The 19,995-nt window shown below is 37.7% G+C and overlaps 1 protein-coding gene across 1 annotated transcript in view; it reads left to right on the top strand.

The window, feature by feature from the left end:
* Positions 1-19,995, top strand: part of kif1ab (kinesin family member 1Ab) — a 77,192-nt gene that overhangs the window by 5,223 nt on the left and 51,974 nt on the right. The window contains exons 2-13 of the mRNA XM_036565365.1: positions 1,428-1,617; positions 7,452-7,525; positions 8,510-8,689; positions 9,737-9,802; positions 9,877-10,055; positions 12,334-12,445; positions 12,614-12,691; positions 12,793-12,858; positions 13,019-13,036; positions 13,129-13,207; positions 15,051-15,129; positions 16,933-17,075. Coding sequence (XP_036421258.1) covers positions 1,512-1,617; positions 7,452-7,525; positions 8,510-8,689; positions 9,737-9,802; positions 9,877-10,055; positions 12,334-12,445; positions 12,614-12,691; positions 12,793-12,858; positions 13,019-13,036; positions 13,129-13,207; positions 15,051-15,129; positions 16,933-17,075 — 1,180 coding nt within the window. The 5' untranslated portion in view covers positions 1,428-1,511. The remainder of the gene's footprint in view (positions 1-1,427; positions 1,618-7,451; positions 7,526-8,509; positions 8,690-9,736; positions 9,803-9,876; positions 10,056-12,333; positions 12,446-12,613; positions 12,692-12,792; positions 12,859-13,018; positions 13,037-13,128; positions 13,208-15,050; positions 15,130-16,932; positions 17,076-19,995) is intronic.

Genomic DNA, 19,995 nt, shown 5'->3' with positions numbered 1-19,995 from the left:
GTTTATTGCTGAAATGTGGCTCTTTCGCTGGTTTGCTTCAAATTACGTCCAGCTTGTCGTGATGCTGCTGCTCTTCTCTTTTTGTGGTCATTTAGTTCTGTTGTCTGTTCTGTTGATGAGTTGACGTTATAAGTGGAATCTGTGCTCCTCTTGCAGATCAGCCCTCATACATGTTTGAGCACCAGCGTCAATCTAAGGACTAGGTTCAGCTGAACGAGGTTCTCTGGAAAGTCTGAATGTGTGTTAGATTAATGCTGAAACTCCAGAGGAGTACAGCTCTCCAGGAGCAGGCTTAGAGACCGCCGCATTAAAATCTTATGAAAGACCTCTGAATGCAGTAATCTTTGAGCAGGAAGACAGAGATGGCGATGTTGAGTCATGGTCAGGATCAATTACCTAAATTAAATCCAGTCATGAGAGTCAGTCACAGATTTATAAGGACCTGACTGGACATGGTGTATCTGCTGAGTTATCAGATCTTGGGCAATTGATCTTGACATCTTCTTTGAAATGCTTACCTTATAAGGTTAAACTGCTAATTTGAATCCCTCCATATGTAGACAAAAGGCCAGACATGTTTGGTGTCTGTAGTAATAGCAGCTGTACTAATAGCGGTACATATATGTGTATGATATATATATATATATATATATATTATATATATATATATATATATATATTTCTGCATAATTAAATTTTTGAGATGTAAACAGAGTCATTCAGAGTGGTTTGGTGTGAAATGGTTCTGATGTCTTTACAGTGGTGGTGATAGGAACCAGGGGTCGCCATGACTACAACACAAATATAGACATTTTATTTACTATCCAATGTTTATATGGAATGTTGATGATGGTAAAATGGTGATAAATCTGAAATAATAAGTTTTCTTTGTGGACTATTTTGCCTCATAACACCCTGCATGTACCCCTCCACCAGTTTTAATTAATATAAAGGGGTAAAAAATACATTTTAAGCCAAAACATTGTCATAAAACAGTGTCTCGGGTATCAGGCAGTGAATTCATAACCATTTCATGTAGTAACTTTCTGTGAGGGAGCTTTTAGGAGGTGGACGTCTGGTTCCTATCACCACCACTGTGAACAGTTTCTCTAGAACAGAGCGTTTCACACCAAACCACTCTGAACGGCTCTGTTTACATCTCAATTATTTAATTATGTAGAATTTTTGAAAAATTGGTGGAGTTTCTGTGAGTAATCTCTAATAGACTTGCTTTTCTGACACTGGACATGGACATTGTCCTCATAGCCCCAGAGCAGACCTACAGAGAAAAACTTATGAGATTTATGTAAATTAGATTTTTTTCTCATGTTGTCACTTTGAGGTTCTGTGTAATTGTACGTTGCTCAAGCTTTGATATGTTTGGACTGCTCTGTGCTGCTTTTTGACCTGTATACTGTCCCCCTCAGGTGGCAGGTAGCCGTGAGTTTCTGGACTTGCTGCTCTAAGCCTTCATCCAGCACCACAGCGTCCAGCTCCAGCACTCCATCACCATGGCTGGAGCCTCCGTGAAGGTGGCCGTGAGGGTCCGACCCTTCAACTCCAGAGAAATTGGGAAAGAGAGCAAGTGCATCATACAGATGTCTGGCAACACCACCAGTGAGTATTCTGCACTCTTTGGGTGAATGTCAGTGCTTTCAGTGGCTTACCAGGCCTGTGCTTTAGGGCAGCCTCACTTAAACTCCGCACTGTCTGTGTTTACATGCAAAGATTTTTGCCAATTTGATTGAACACATTCCTTTTATAGATTCAGACTGAGGTGTTTATCTGCTCACTCTGTTCAACTATCTGATGGACAATCTCCGTTTACATGCTCACTACAAGTAATCTGATCCAAAATTACGCGAATACGTAGAGAACCACTTAGTGTAGATGTTGCCATGACAACCAGCATCACATGAGTCCAGTCAGAGTGAGATGAGCAGCAGTGAGCAGTGCTTGTGTTTTTAACTGCTTTAAAATGATGTCAGACTCAGGAAAACGTCCTTCACGTGTCCTTATTAAAGAAGGCCGAGAGGAAGGCGTCGTGTTCTGAGACACATAAGCTGGACGTCCGTCCCACCGCCGTCTTTTAAAGACCAGAGCATAAACTTCGTCTCCTCTGCAGACCAGTTTCTGCTCCGCCATGTTGAACGGTATAAACTCTCACTATGACGTGACGAACATGATCAGAACGGACTTAAACTTTCTGATAGGGAATGTAATCAGATACAGGCGTTTACACGGATATTATTCTTCTATTTAATGGATTATTTACAGGATTACCCACCTCGATCAGACGGATAGAAATTGTATTCCGAATGGCCTCAATCGGACTAGACTATTCTGACTGAGCTGTTTACAGGGACGTGTTCTATTTTGATTGAGCTATTAGTCGGATTATTAGCGAATAATTTGGCTGCATGTAAACGTGGCTACTCTGCGAATGCTTTTCAGCAAGAGAGGCCTGATAAACTGTGCCATGCGTCAATAATGGATGATACATATATGAAATATTAATTGACACCCTCTCTTGTCAAAACTCATTAACAAGGGCATAAATACTGCCTGTCAGAAGTTTGGGGACACCTCACTTTCCAAACATCACAATGCACATAGATGCACCACTGCTGAGCCACTGAAACAGGTTCAGCATCTATTTTGCGTAGTTCTAAAAATCTCCTTTACAGTTGTGTTTCTTCATGTGTCGATGTATAAAAGCTGTGCACTATACTCTTAAAAAAGATGGTTTTTCAAAGGTTCTCTAGTAAAGAAAAATGGTTCTATATAGAACCATGAAAACTCCAATAACCCTCTGCATGATTTAAGGGTTATTTGCATCATTAAATGGTTCTTAAAACTGATGAAGAATACACTGTAGATGGGTCTATATAGAATCTTTTTGAAAAGGGTTCTATATAGCACCAAAAAGGGTTCTTCTATTGTTACAGTGTCAAGCCTGTAAGAATAGCAGGACAATAGCAGAACCTATTTTATTCTATTTAGCACCCTAAAAGGTTTATTTATTATTATAGAGTCAAGCTTGTATCAATAGAAGAACAACTTTTGGGTGCCATATAGAACCCTTTTCAAAAAATGGTTCTTTAATGGTTCTCTAGTAAAGAAAATGGTTCTATATAGACCTGTGAACATTCAAAAAACCCTTTGCATGATTACAGGGTTCTTTGCATGGTTAAAGGGTTCTTCAGACTAATGGAGAATGTACTGTAGATGGTTTTATGTAGATCCTTTTTGAAAAAGGTTCTGTATAGCACCCAAAAGGGTTCTATTGTTACAGTGTCAAGCCAATGGTTCTATAGCCAATGGTTCTATAGCCAATGGTTCAGTGGTTTTGTTGAACCTTTTTGAAATAGGTTCTATATAGCACCCAGAAGGGTTCTTCTGTTGTTACAGTATCAAGCCAGTGGTTCTATAGCCAATGGTTCAGTGGTTCTATGTAGAACCTTTTTGAAAATGGTTCTATATAGCACCCAAAAGGGTTCTTCCTTTGTTACAGTGTCAAGCCAATGGTTCTATAGCCAATGGTTCAGTGGTTCTATGTAGAACCTTTTTGAAAATGGTTCTATATAGCACCCAAAAGGGTTCTGTTGTTACAGTGTCAAGCCAATGGTTCTATAGCCAATGGTTCAATGGTTCTGTTGAACCTTTTTGAAATAGGTTCTATATAGCACCCAGAAGGCTTCTTCTATTGTTACAGTGTCAAGCCAGTGGTTCTATAGCCAATGGTTCAGTGGTTCTATGTAGAACCTTTTTGAAAATGGTTCTATATAGCACCCAAAAGGGTTCTTCCTTTGTTACTGTGTCAAGCCAATGGTTCTATATAGCCAATGATCAAAAGTTCCACATAGAACCTTTTTGAAAAAGGTTTTATATAATACCCAGAAGGGTTCTTCTAATGTTACGGTGTCAAGCCAATGGTTCTATAGCCAGTGTTTCAATGGTTCTATGTAGAACCTTTTTGAAAATGGTTCTGTAAAGCACCCAAAAGGGTTCTTCTATTGTTACGGTGTCAAGCTTGTAACAGTAGAAGAACCCTTTTCAAAAAGGTTTAATAGAACCGTTTATAGCACATTCATGCACACTCTCCATCAATCTGAAGAACCATTTCACGATGCGAAAGAACCCTTTAATCATGCAAAGAGTTCTTTGAGTGTTCATGGTTCTATATAGAACCATTTTGTTTACTAAAGAATCCTGGAAGCACCATCTTTTTTAAGAGTGATTGACTGACTTGTTTGTTGTTTTTTGGTTTGTTTTATTTCTTGTTTATTTAAAGATATTTAGTTGTTTTCACAGATAAATCAGTGACGTTATTTCCCTCTTGATCTGTTTAGTCTTTAACAAGTCAGTCACTGCAAACCAAAGACAACCTGCACAGTTATTAGAACATTAAAAACGGATCTCCAAGCTTTGATGAACATTGTAGTGCATCTTCAGTGTCGTGAGTGTTGAGATGTCATGCGCTCCTTTGGAGCATCAGCCATAAGCACATTTTACAGGATCCCTGCGTTTGGTTGTCCATGTCCGTCCCAGCATGCTCGCATTTCAGAACCAGAAGATGAAACAAGTTTGATCATTGTATTTACCCACATCGTTCACATGCACAGACACAAAGCCTCTTTTTTTGGACCAGGATTTCGTGTTTCTACAGCAGAGGCGAAGGCAGTGAACTGCTCATTGTTGCTTTGTGTGAGTGGGTAAACAGAGTCAGCTGAGGCAGGATGTGATGCCCAGCACACTGCAGCGCTTTGTGACTGTTTGTGGAAGCAGCGCGGGTTAATGACCTCATTCCCACAGTCCGGGGGACGGCATGCTACGCATCATGCTATGTCAGACCAATCTGTCACACATAACTGTCCACACTACACTACTAAAAATAACATCTTAACAACTGAAAACGTCTTAAATGTAGTCAATAAATCTAATATCCTCATTATGAGACTGTTGTAAGAATATTATAAGATTATTCCACCTGTTTCCGTACATTTTTACTTGTTTTAAGTGATTTTATCTGGTGAAAGTGTCTTATTCCATTGGCAGATTAGTTTACTTGTTTCGAGAAATAATGAAGATAATTTTGCTCATTTCAAGAAATAATGCTTAAAACAAGTAACATGATCTGCCAATGAAATAAGACACTTTTATAAGATAAAACTGCTAAAAAACAAGTAAAAATGTCTAGAAATAAGTTAAATAATCTCACAATATTCTTACAACAGACTCATAATGAGAAATAGTAGATATATTGACTACATTTAAGATGTTTACACTCGCTAAGACATCATTTTTTCTGAGAATATAGAGGTTTTAATGTGGATCTCCATCAGATGACCATGACCTGATATACACTCTGTTAACCTTATTAGAAGTCTCTGCCCTTCACTTTCGCTCACATGCCACTTTATGAGCTACCTATGCATTTACTGTGGCCCACAGTTTCCCAGCCCCACTATTTGCCATTCATCATTGGTCTGTTTCTAATCACTGGACTGACGTTGACCAGATATTAATTTGGTGGTGGACCACTCTCGGCTCAGCAGTGATACTGACATGGTAGTGATCGTTGTCATTGCAAGGTTAAGAGTGGTTCACCAGCCAATTGATCAGAAACTGACCATTGATAAGGACTATAGGATGGCTAACACGAATTGTGCAGTCTGTAGTTGTACAACTAGCAAGCTAGAGCTGTAGGGAAGGGGTAATAAAGTGGCCTTTTCTTGTTTGAATTTTCCCGTTCCACCTTAAAAAGTAAAGCAGTTAAGACTACATTCGGCGCCTCAGCTTCTCGTTTGAATTTTCCCGTTCCACCTTAAAAGGTGCAGCAGTTAAGACTACATTCAGCGCCTCAGCTTCTTGTTCGAATTTTCCCGTTCCACCTTAAAAGGTGCAGCAGTTAAGACTACATTCGGTGCCTCAGCTTCTTGTTCGAATTTTCCCGTTCCACCTTAAAAGGTGCAGCAGTTAAGACTGCATTCGGCACCTCAGCTTCTTGTTTGAATTTTCCTGTTCCACCTTAAAAGGTGCAGCAGTTAAGACAACATTGAGCGCCTCAGCTGCTCGTTCCAGTTTTCCCGTTCCACCTTAAAAAGGTGCATGCTCAATGCTGTGTGCGTGGTCACTGTCTGGGGAGGGCAAAACAAAACTTGGGGAGGGCCGTCGTTTTCACAGGGTGGGACTAACATGCATGCAGATTACACACAGAGGGGGCGTGGCTTCATTCTCTGATCAGGATGCTGTTACTGCACTGTCTTTACATAGAAAACAGTTGTTTGCTGCCATATTAATGCTTAAAATGTTTCGTATATATAACCTTTATTGGAAGCTATTAGTCACCAATTGGCTTGATAGGTTTGCATACACTGCAGAAAAAAGTATCTTGTCAAATTAAATGATCTTAATTCTAGTCAATATATCTAATATGTCTTATTTTGTAATGGTTGCGCATTTATTATACAATTATTTAGCCTATTTCTAGACAGTTTGTACTCGTTTTGAATAATTTTATTATGTGAAATCATCTCATTTAAGCCACCTCTTAAACAAGCAAAATCATCTGCCAGTATAGTGAGATAAATGTACTTAATAGAATTACTTTAAACAAGTAAAATGTTCGGAAATGAGTAAAATAATCTTATAATTAGCGTAAAACAATCTCAACAGGAGAAATATTGGACATGTTAATTAGATTTAAGATGATTTAACTTGACACGATGCTATTTTTTGCAGGGTACTGCTAATAGGCCTTAACTTGCAAATAACATATAACCCAAATTGTTAGTGCTGCTAATATGATTCCTTTAAAGTAGCGAAAAAACAAGAAATATTGTTTTAAACTCAGGTAGGACTACAGCTGTCTGTGATGGATGCTCAGACAGGTACCTTTCATTCTTTGCTCCCCGTTGTATGCAGTATACTGTCAGGTAGCTCCCTGTTGTATGCAGTATGTCGGAAGAAAACCTTGAATGTCCAAAATGGTAACTTTACAGGAGAAGGAAAAAACATACTTTACTTTTAATGTAAGTCAATGGAACCAGAGTTTTTACCATGTCATTTTGGGTCGTTTCTTTTAGTCCATTCATCATGAAATTATCACACAATGTAAAGGGCAACAGATATTTTCAAATTATATCTAAAACTGGAAAACGTCAAAAATTCAACAACTACATATATATGTATATATGTGTGTGTATATATACACACACACACACACACACACACACATATACATATATATATACATATATATATAGTTGTTGGATTTTTAGGTATATATATATATATATATATATATATATATATATATATATTCAAATGATGTCAAAAACTGAGAAGGTTTTCTTCCGACAGCAGTGATATGCAGTATATTGTCATATTTTCTCCCTGTTGATGTTTGTTTCTGTGGTTCTGTCTGAATAATCTCTCTTATTTCCCAGCAATCATAAACCCGAAACAGCCAAAAGAGAACAAGAGCTTCAACTTTGACTATTCTTACTGGTCTCACACAACGGTGAGTCTGAGCTCCCTCGCTTCCTCAGTTTGTTCACTGTAATAACATTGGGCCTCGTTCACCAACCGGTCTTAAGAAGAAGTTTCTTCTTAAACCAGCTTACACGGTTTTCAGGACGATTCTGACGTTCACCACTGTTTTCTTATTTGGGATTTGTTCGTAAGTGAGAACAGGATCTACACACACTCAAGAGCACAAAGGTGAGAACAGTTCTGCGCTTTAAGATCACGTCTTGAATCTGACGTAGACGTTTTCTTAGGGTCTTTCTCATTTAATCCTCTACTGCACGGTGTTGCCATGTGGCAACAATTACTTTTATCTCAATTTTACTAAAAAGCAGTGACATAAAATCTGTGTTTTCCTACTTAATTGTGGAAAAAGGGTCTTTTACTTTGAAGGGACAAATACTTTATCACATCACATGACCAGAAATTCTTATTATGATGTTATTATTACCGTACATTGCAAATACCAATTGAAATTGTATTAATTTCCAATATTTGTAAATATTGGGTCATACGTTTTACTAAGTATAAGATTTGTTTGGTCTTGTTTTCAATAAAATTATGATTTTAGAAAAAAAAATATTTTATGGTGCTTTTTTTTACATTTTATTGTTCTGTGCTATGATTGCGCATTGTTGCCATATGGCAACAATTTACCAAATACGCCACTTTAAATTTTGTTTTTTTTTCAAATATTTCCATTATTTAAGCAATTTCAAATAACAAAAACACATTAAAACATTTTTATCATGTTTAAGTAATAATTCATGCAATAGAGGGTTAAGAACAAACTTAGGAGGATATTGGTGAATGAGGCCCAACGTTCGTATGAAGTTTTTTCTGGCTTCTTGGTTGAACCGCCTTTTCGAAAACGCAGCCTGTGTATTGTTTATCTTTGTCAAAGAGTATCTGATTTTAATATATGAGAAGTTTTGATCAGGTGATTGTTTTTATTGTTTTTTCTCTCTGTGTGCTTCAGCCGGAGGATATTAACTATGCCGATCAGAAACAAGTGTATAAAGACATCGGAGAAGAGATGCTCCTCCATGCGTTTGAAGGCTACAATGTCTGCATCTTCGCCTACGGCCAGACTGGAGCTGGAAAGTCTTACACCATGATGGGCAAACAGGAGAAAGACCAGCAGGGCATCATTCCTCTGGTAATGTCTTATTCAAGCTCAGTTCGGTTCTATTCATACGGTGCTTTCTATAACAGCAGAACCTCTCAGAGGGAGACAGTGTCAGGAGAACATCCCTAGACTCACAAGGAAAAACTCTCTGAGAGACCGAGGAAGAACCGCCGAGGGGCTGCACTGCATAGTGGAATAAAGGCCCTGATATTACTTATATAATATATATATATTCATAAACATATATATTCTGAATGTATTTATCAGAAATATTTTTTGCAATGTAGGAAAATGGCAAAAAAAATTGTTAAATATATTTTAAATATATATTTTAAATGATTTTCTACATTTATTTATCAAGTATATTTTTAATGTCTGAAAATGGCCAAAAATGTCTTTGTTAAATGCATTTTAAAAATATGTTTTACATGTATTTTCCAGCAGTGCTGCTGGAGTTTTTAAACAGTGTCCACTCACTGTCCACTCTATTAGACACTCCTACCTTGTCAGCCCACCTTGGAGATGTAAAGTCAGAGACGATAGCTCATCTGCTGCTGCACAGTTTGTGTTGGTCATCCTCTAGTCCTTCATCAGTGGTCACAGGACGCTGCCCACAGGACGCTGTTGGCTGGATATTTTTGGTTGGTGGGCTATTCTCAGTCCAGCAGTGACACTGAGGTGTTTAAAAACTCCAGCAGCACTGCTGTGTCTGATCCACTCGTACCAGCGCAACACACACTAACACACCACCACCACGTCAGTGTTACTGCAGTGCTGAGAATGATCCACCACCCAAATAGTACCTGCTCTGTGAGGGTCCATGGGGGTCCTGACCACTGAAGAACAGGGTAAAAAGGGGGCTAACAAAGTATCAGAGAAACAGATGGACTACAGTCTGTAACTGTAGAACTACAAAGTGCACCTATATAGTAAGTGGAGCTGATAAAATGGACAATGAGCGTAGAAACAAGGAGGTGGTCAGAATGTGATGCCTGATTGGTGTAAATCATCATGGACTGCAATGCAATAGAAATGTATGTCCACATTTTTATTCTGTGTGTGTTGTTTCTCTGACAGCTCTGTGAAGACCTGTTCACCAAGATTAACGACAACGGTGACAACAACATGTCGTACTCAGTGGAGGTGAGAGCAGGACCACAGTTTCTGTACAGGTGTGTTCTAGATCAGCTCTAACCTGTTCCTTCATGCATCCTCAGGTCAGCTATATGGAGATCTACTGTGAGCGTGTGCGTGACCTGCTGAACCCCAAAAACAAAGGAAACCTGCGAGTGCGAGAGCATCCACTAATGGGGCCCTATGTGGAAGATCTGTCCAAGCTGGCCGTCACGTCCTACAATGACATCCAGGATCTGATGGACTCCGGAAACAAAGCCAGGCAAGTGGACAGCAGCAGAACTTTGGAGCTTTACCAGAGAACCCAGTAAAAAGATTTCTGACCTAAAATGATTTAAATATTTTTTGTTTTTTTGGGAAAAGCTTGATGAATTAATTCTGGTTAAAAATGTCTAATCATATTGATAAAAAAGACAAAATAAATAAATCATTATTGTAAGTAAAGCGCCTAAAATCAGATGTACACTCTTAAAAAAGATGGTTCTTCAAGGCCTCCTTGGTAAAGAAAACGGTTCCATATAGAACAATGAACAATGAAATAACCCTTTGCATGATTAGAAGGTTCTTTGCATTGTGAAAGGGCTCTTCAGACTGATGTGAATGTGCTACGATATGTTGTAGAACCTTTTTTGAAAAGGGTTCTATATAGCACCAAAAAGCGTTCTTTTTATTATTATGGTGTCAGGCCTGTAACAATAAAAGAACTCTTGCTGGAGCTACATAGAACCCTTTTCAAAGAGGATCTATGTAGAACCGCCTACAGCACATTCTTCATCAGTCTGAAGAACGATTTTACGATGCAAAGAACCTTTTCATGATGCAAAGAACCCTTTAGTCATGGTCTTTGAGTGTTCATGGTGCTATATAGAACCATTTTCTTTACCAAAGAACCCTTGAAGAACCACCGTTCGAGTGTGTACAGCACTGGCTGACTTAATGTCCTTGATCTTTTGTTCATATTGTTTTTAGTATTTGATCCTGGATAGTTTAGATAGCTCTGTATTAGAATCTGATCTCCTCTAGAACCATGTAGAAAAACCCAAGCTGACCTCTAAACCTGAAGTTTGGTCTGTTGTGGTAAGTTTTGGTTTAGTTGTTAGCTTGATTTTCTTCAGTACAGCAGTCTGTACAGCCCTAGAATCATAGCAGCTGCCAACATGAATGAGACCTCTATGCTAAAAGTTAGCTTGGTCAGTTCTAGATAGCTGTAAATCAGATCAGATAAGCAGTTACCCTGATCAGGACCTAGATATACTGCAAAAGATGATATCTTAGCAAGTGTAAACATCTCAAATATAGTCAATAAATCTAATATCTCTCATTATGAGACTGTTGTAAGAATATTATAAGATTATTCCACCTGTTTCTGTACATTTTTACTGGTTTTAAGTGATTTTATCTGGTGAAAGTGTCTTATTCCATTGGCAGATTAGTTTACTTGTTTAGAGAAATAATGAAGATAATTTTGCTCATTTCAAGAATTAATGATTAAAACAAGGAACATGATCTGACAATGAAATAAGACACTTTTATAAGATAAAACTGCTTAAAAACAAGTAAAAATGTCTAGAAATAAGTTAAATAATCTATTATTATAATAATTAGATTTATTGACCACATTTAAGATGTTTAAACTCACTAAGACAGCATTTTTTGCAGTGTAAGTGTTCCTACAAGCTTCTTCTCATTGATAAAAATGTAATTATTTTATTTTAAAAATTACATATTATTAATATTAGTAATTAACAATAAACAGTGATTATTAATGTTATTAGCAAAAAGGATAGAATGCCTTTCAAACAGTAAAGTTTAGCAGCTTAAAGGGCTTTACAAACAGATATAACTGAAAACAATGCTACACTGCAAAAAATGACATCTTAACAACTGTAAACATCTTAAATATAGTTAATAAATCTACTATTTCTCATTATGAGGCTGTTGTAAGAATATTGTGAGATTATTTAACTTATTTCTAGACATTTTTACTTGTTTTTAAGCAGTTTTATCTTATAAAAGTGTCTTATTTCATTGTCAGATCATGTTACTTGTTTTAATCATTATTTCTTGAAATGAGCAAAATTATCTTCATTATTTCTCCAAACAAGTAAACTAATCTGCCAATGGAATAAAACACTTTCACCAGATAAAATCACTTAAAACAAGTAAAAATGTACAGAAACAGGTGGAATAATCTTATAATATTCTAACAACAGCCTCATAATGAGAGATATTAGATTTATTGACTACATTTAAGACGTTTTCAGTTGTTAAGATATGATTTTTTGCAGTTTTAGATCAGAGTAGATTTTAGTCACCATCAATTCAATGCTTATACAATCCAACCCATCCTTTGTTGCCACAGAACTGCGGCAGCTACCAGTGAGAGCTTTATAACAGATGTTAGCTTGGTCGGTTCTAGATAGCTCTAAATGAGATTAGATGAGCAATTACCTTGATCAGTACTTAGAGAGTTTTAAATTAGATTTTGGTTGCCATCAGTTCAACACTTCTACAACCCAACCCGTCTTTTGTTGCCACAGAACCGTGGCAGCTACCAACATGAACGAGACCAGCAGCCGCTCCCACGCTGTCTTCAACATCATCTTCACACAGAAGCGGCATGACAGTGACACAGACAACACCTCAGAAAAGGTAATGTCTACCACTGCTCCCTAAAGGAGTCTGTCTTAATGACAGGAATGGTTCCTACCTGCTCCCTGAAATGTGGACGTGGCGTAGAGACACAGATAGGCAGTTCAGTCTGCTGTGCATTAGAGTAAATTATCTGGCTGAGCTGCAACGTTTTCCACTTCGATGCAGGTCAGCAAAATCAGCCTGGTGGACTTGGCAGGCAGTGAAAGAGCTGATTCAACTGGAGCCAAAGGGACCAGACTGAAGGTGAAACTCTCCTAGTCTCATGTGATTCTGTCAGTGTGTCTTGTGAAGGAATGAAATGATTTGGCTGTGAAATTACACGACTTTCATGCTTCTGTTTACAGGAAGGAGCTAATATTAATAAATCCCTGACAACGCTTGGCAAAGTGATTTCTGCTTTAGCTGAAATGGTGAGAAATTGAGCTTATCTGACTCGAGTACATCAAAGATAACTAAGACAATTCTTTTACGTTTGCTACTGATGGCAGTTGTACAGTCGCACTGCAGTTGAGCTTAACCAGTGTGTGAAAGTTGAAGATTAAATCTTCTTTCCCTTTCATTTTTTTATAGGACTCTCTACCAAACAAGGTAAAAACTGACACAGGAGCAGGTGCATGTTTTGCAGATAATCTCTACACAGTTATAGCTTTAAAAACTGATACTGATGTTTTTCTCCGCAGAACAAGAAGAAGAAGAAGGCAGAGAGCTTTATACCCTACAGAGACTCTGTACTGACCTGGCTGCTTAGGGAGAATCTTGGTACGAGGCGTTTCACACCCTAACGATGATTATTGTGATGTATAAATATTTGAGAATTTCTCTTTAGATCTGAACCTTAGAATTAGACTAAATTTGGCAAAACTGAATCTCTGGTATCAAAGCAAAAATGAGGAAGCGCTGCAGGGGTCGCAGCAATGAAGCCAACAGATAGGTGGTCCTATGGCTTGGGTGCAGCAAAGTCAAAGTAATGATTTCATGCTGGGAGTGTTAAAAACAAGAGAATCCATGTGCGTCCACAAGGCATGTACAAAATAAATCCCAGAACACAGAAATTCCGAGGCACAGCGAACACAGAAACGGCCCAAAATGGCTTGGAAAGGTCTGGTTCCACTGACTTACATTAGAAGTAAAGCAGGTTTTTTCCTTCACCTGAAAAGTTGGCATTTTGGACATACAAGGATTTCTTCTGACAACAGCGATATATATACATATACATACATACACATACACTATATGGACAAAAGTATGTGGACACCATTCCTAATTCAGTTCAGGTGTTTCTGCCACACCCATTGCTAACAGGTGGATAATATTGAGCACAGAGTCTTGACAGACAAACACTGGCAGTAGAGGGTCGCACTGATGAGCTCAGTGACTTTAAACATGGCACTGTCATTTCTGCCTGGCTAGATCTGCCCCAGACAACTGTAAGTGCTATTATTGTGAACTGGAAGTACTTAGGAGCAACAACAGCTCAGCCACGAAGCTGTAGACGGAAGAGGAGAGAAATCAATATCCTCATTCAAGCCAGGATACTCTACGGCTTTAAGTGTATAAATCCAGAATGACTCCCTCTGCAGTATTTGTCTTAATCTGTTACCTCCTCTAATGTACTTTGGAATAACTTCAATGGCCATCGCTTGTAAAGCACTGGGGAACTGATGATTAGCTGCCTCATAGTGCATTTTTTGGCTGTAGGATAGCAAGGGTTCTGAGTAAATATAGCGTTTTTGTGTTCAGATTATCTGTCATTAAACCCCCTTTTTTCATACAACCAATGTAGAAACAACCACACTCCCATTCAAGTGTGTTTACTACGTTACAATTAGCAGATCAGTTAAGTTAAAATGATTTACCGAAAAAAAATCCACTAACAATGATGTCTAATTATATTGGAGCAATGAGGTCACTAAGGTTTAACCTCTTATTGACCAGGGTATATTTTGGTTTGTCCATCTGAATTTACGTGACCAAATCGTAAGGCAAATTATTCAGTAACTGCATGAAATAAATGTAGATTTTTATTTTTTTATTTTTTTTGTGTTAAAGCTCCCCTCAAATTAACAGAAGTGTTTTATGATCACACATATTGCTATACTTACAATTTACTGCTGAAAGCCAAAAATCTTCGACGCTGTTTGTATTATTTTATAAAAATAATGTTTACAGAGCAGATCACTGAAGAGACGCCACCCGTTTATAGCCCAGATTTGTGGAAAAATGGTTCGACTTTCAGTAGACAAAAAATAGTGAGTTCAGCTTCTTTTATTATAAGGGTTTAAAATTACATCACCCATCTATTTGACTGGAGAGAAGACAGTTACAGCTCTCATACGACCCCCACCTTTAGAATGTAGCTTATGAAATATGAAAGTTATGAAGAATATGACGAAGTGTGTTTTGGAAACTCTGGTGGGCTAAAGTTAGTAAGCTTTATGACCAAAATGCTTCTTAGAGCTTCATAATTCTCAATATATAACTCAGTTTCTGACTGAGTAACATCAATAAAACGTCCCCAGTTGTTTCTTTTTGCCTTTGACAGTTAATTTTGTCAGTTTAACACTGAATTCCTGTGTTTTCACTGACTGTGTTGATTGATTAGGTGGGAATTCACGCACTGCCATGGTAGCAGCTCTCAGTCCTGCGGATATCAACTACGACGAGACCCTCAGCACCCTCAGGTGATTCCATATCAACTAACACCTTAAAAACCAGTAAACCGTCTGTCTTGTGTCTGCCAAACCCAGTTCCATGACCTTTTGGATGGTTTTGATGAAACTCCATATTAAAAACAGTCCAGGCCTGAACTGCAAGCTGCTTATAGCCTCAGCATGGAGGACACGCAGTACTGCAGGGTCGTATTACAGGCCGAGCTGAAAGTGAGAGATCTAATGATAGGCAGGACGATTAACGGGGAACGTGCTCGACAGTCAGACATCGCAGCCTGTTCTGAAAGTTTTAAAGGAGTTCTTCAAGGATTCTTTAATAAAAAAAAAGGTTCTATATAGAACCGTAAACTCGCAAAAAACCCTTTGAATGCTCAGAGTGTTCCTTACATCATTACGTTCTTTTTCATGTTGATGGAAAATATGCTGTAGGTGGGTTTAGAAAGAACCTTTTGAAAAGGGTTCTATATAGCACCAAAAAGTGTTCTGCTATAGGCACAATATCAGGCTTGTACCAATAGAAGAACCCTTTTTTGCTGCTATAAAGAACCCTTTTGAGAACTGATGGAAAATGTGCGTAAATTTGCTCTTTCAAAGGGTTCTTTGCATCATGAAAGGGTTCTTCAGGTTGCAGAGTGCTGTAGATGGTTCTATATGGTTCTTCTGTTGTTACAAGCTTGACATTGTAGCAATAAAAGAACCATTTTTAGTGCCCCTTTCAAAAAAGTTCTTTGTAGAACCATCTACAGCACATTCTCCATTAATCTGAGGAACTATTGTCTTTACCAAAGAACCCTTAAAGAACCATCTTTTTTAAGAGTGTATTGCACCAAAAAGGGCTCTGCTACTGTTACGATGTCAAGCTTGTCGAAGAACCCTTTTTGGTGCTATATAGAACCATTTTTAGAAAGATTCTATATAGAACCATATACAACACATTCTCCATCAACCTAAAGAACCATTTCACCATGCAAAGAACTATTTAAGCATGAAAAATTTCTATATAGAGCTTTGCATGATTAAAAGGTTCTTTGCATCATGAAAGAGTTCTTCAGACTGTAGAGTGCTGTAGATGGTTCTATATAGAACTATATAGATATATCCTCTGTTGTTACAAGCTTGACATTGTAACAATAGAAGAACCCTTTTTATTACTATATAGAACCCTTTTCAAAAAAATTCTGTATAGAACCATCCACAGCACATTTTCCATCAATCTGAAGAACGATTTCACCATGCAAAGAACCATTTAAGCATGCAAATGGTTCTCTGAGTGTTCAGGGTTCTATATAGAACCATTATCTTTAGCAAAGAACTCTTAAAGAACTTAACCCTTAAAGAATCTTTTTTAAGAGTGTATTGCACCAAAAAGGGTTCTACTATTGTAACAATGTCCAGCTTGTAACAATAGGAGAACCCTTTTTGGTGCTATATAGAACCATTTTTAGAAACATTCTATATAGAACCATATGCAACATAATCTCCATCAACCTGAAAAACCATTTCACCATTTAAGCCTGAAATAGTTCTATATAGAACTCATGGTTCTATTTAGACCATTTAGGCCATTTCACCATGCAAAGAACCCTTTAAGCATCAAACCGTTCTGTATAGGTTTTTCGGATTGAAGGAGAACATGTTGTATATGGCTCTATGTAGAATCTGGCTCTATGGCTCTGTGTAGACTCTACGTCAGATGTCTAAATAGAACCATTCCCTTTACTAAAGAACCCTTGAAGAACCGTCCTTTTTAAGAATGGAGGGCATCAGATTTAGATAGGAAAAGTCCGTTAGCTGCTGTGTTTGTGTGCTGCTCAGGTACGCCGACCGAGCGAAGCAGATCCGCTGCAACGCCGTCATCAACGAAGACCCGAACAACCGGTTAGTGCGCGAGCTGAAGGAGGAAGTGGCTCGACTGAAGGACCTCCTCTATGCCCAGGGTCTTGGGGACATCATTGAAAGTGAGTGACCCGTATCTGTGCTCAGCCACTACAGCTGCACTGCAGAAAATAATATCTTAACAAGTGAAAACGTCTTAAATGTAGTCAGTAAATCTAATATTCCTTATTATGAGGCTGTTGTAAGAATATTATAAGATTATTCCACCTGTTTCTGTACATTTTTACTTGTTTTCAGTGATTTTATCTGGTGAAAGTGTCTTATTCCATTGGCAGATTAGTTTACTTGTTTCGAGAAATAATGAAGATAATTTTGCTCATTTCAAGAAATAATGATTAAAACAAGGAACATGATCTGACAATGAAATAAGACACTTTTATAAGATAAAACTGCTTAAAAACAAGTAAAAATGTCTAGAAATAAGTTAAATAATCTCACAATATTCTTACAACAGTCTCATAATGAGAAATAGTAGACATATTGACTACATTTAAGATGTTTACACTCACTAAAATATTATTTTTGCAGTGTGTGCTTCTCAGGTTCTCTCAGTGTCCATGTATTCAGTGGCCCAACCCACCTGATCCAGCTCATCAGCTGATTTAAAGCTCTCACTGGTTGGATCATTTGTGTTGGGACATGAAATAGAAGGAATTTTAGAGGTCAGTGGATCCCCAGGACTAGATTTGAGCATAACTGCCCAACACAGCAGAGCCAGAGAGAAACTATGCTGCTCTTTCGTTTTTTAATATTTATTGTAGTGTATTTTCATTAATCATCACATCCACGTTCTCTGATCTAAGTCTTAGTGTCAAAGGACACACATGAAGATTGCTTCTCTAGTTTTTCCCTGGAGCTGTGAGGCTGATGTGGCTATCAAGTAATTGATGTTTATACCCCCCAAGTTAGCATGGTGCTAACTGCAGGCCTAAATCTTCACACACTCGCATTAAACCATGTGGAGTTGTTGAGCAGTGTCAAATACACTCTTGTAAAAGATGGAGCTTCAGTGGTTCTTTAGTCAAGAAAATGGTTCTAGATAGAACCATAAACACTCAAAGAACCCTTTGCATGATTAAAGGGTTCTTTGCATCATGAAAGGGTTCTTCACACTGATGCAAAATGAGCATGAATCTCCTGTAGATGGTTCCATGTAGAACTTTTTTGAAAAGGTTTCCATATAGCGTCCAAAAGGGTTCTTCTATTGTTACGAGCTTGAAACCGTAACAGTAGAAGAACCCTTTTTGATGCTATATAGATCCCTTTTCAAAAAGATTCTATATAGAACCATCTACAGCACATTGTCCATCAGTGTGAAGAACGCTTTCATGATGCAAAGAACTGTTGGTAGCTGCTATGATTCTGTGAGGACACAAGGTGATTTGGAGTTGCACAGACTGTTCTAGCTAACATCTAATCTAAAACAGACCAAACTTTTGGTTTAGAGATCAGCTTGGGTCAGCTTTAGGTTTCTACATGGTTCTAGATGCGATCAGATTCTAATATAGAGCTATGTAAACTATCCAGGATCAAATACTAAAAACAAAATGAACAAAAGGTTGAGGACATTACGTCAGCCAGTGCTGTACACACTCGAATGGTGGTTCTTCAAGGGTTCTTTGGTAAAGAAAATGGTTCTATATAGCACCATGCATGATTAAAGGGTTCTTTGCATCATGAGAGGGTTCTATATAGCACCAAAAAGGGTTCTTCTACTGTTACAAACTTGATAAAAAACCCTTTTTGGGTGCTTTCAAAAAGGTTCTATGTAGAACTATCTACAGCACATTCTCCATCAATCTGAAGAACGCTTTCATGATGCAAAGAACCCTTTAATCATGCAAAGTGTCTTCTGAGCGTTCATGGTTCTATATATTCTATATAAGAACCCTTGAAGAACCATCTTTAAGAGTATAGACTTGGTTATGTAGTCTGTGACAACATATGACGTACTGCTATCTTATATATGATACACACACACGCACGCACACACACACACACACAGCACACACACACACACAGATGCAGTTTGCACGATGCTAATTGGTGGTCCTATGGTTCTATTACATGTTAGCTCATAGCTCCAGTGCAAAACCACAGAACTTCAGACACCAAACGTCTTAGCTTGACTACACACTTAAAAACTGAGGTTCTTCAAGGATTCTTTAATAACGAAAATGGTTCTATATAGAACCATGAACATTCAAAGAACCCTTAGCAGGATTAGTGGGTTCTTTGTATCGTGAAGGTGTTCGTCAGATTGATGGAAAATGTGCTGTAGATGGTTCTATATAGAACCTTTTTGAAAAGCGTTCTATATAGGACCAAAAAGGGTTCTTTTATTGTTACGATGTCAGGCTTGTTACAATAGAAGAACCCTTTTTGGTGCTATATAGAGCCCTTTTCCAAAAACCGCGTTCTCCATCAAGCTGAAGAACCCTTTTACCCTGCAAAGAACCCTTTAATCATACATGAGTGTTCATGGTTCTAGATACACTGCAAAAAAAATGTTTTTTGTCAGGTGAAATTATCTTAATTCTAGTCGATCTAACATCTAATATTTCTTATTTTGAGATGGTTGTGCACTTATTGTAAGATAATTTAGCTTATTTTTAGACATTTTTACGTTTCAGACATTTAGATGTTTTTATTTTTTTGTATTTTTATTAGGTAAAATTCTCTCACTTTTCTGGCAGATAACAAGCACTTTTCTTAAAACAAGCAAAATTATCTGCTAATATTGTGAGATTTGCTTAATAAAATAACTTAAAACAGGTAGAAAAAGTTTAGAAATGTATTAAATAATCTTAAATTAATCTTACAACCATCTCAACAGGAGAAATATTAGATTTATTGACTATATTTAAGATTTTTACTTGACAACATACTACTTTTTGCAGTGTAGAACCATTTTCTTTACTAAGAACCCTTGAAGAACCATCATTTTTAGGTGTGTACATCTGGAGTAATGTGGGAAACTGT

This window comes from Colossoma macropomum, unplaced genomic scaffold (genome assembly GCF_904425465.1).
Source record: "Colossoma macropomum unplaced genomic scaffold, Colossoma_macropomum, whole genome shotgun sequence".
Taxonomy (NCBI): Eukaryota; Metazoa; Chordata; class Actinopteri; order Characiformes; family Serrasalmidae; genus Colossoma; species Colossoma macropomum.
This window is presented reverse-complemented; position numbering and strand designations above follow the sequence as displayed.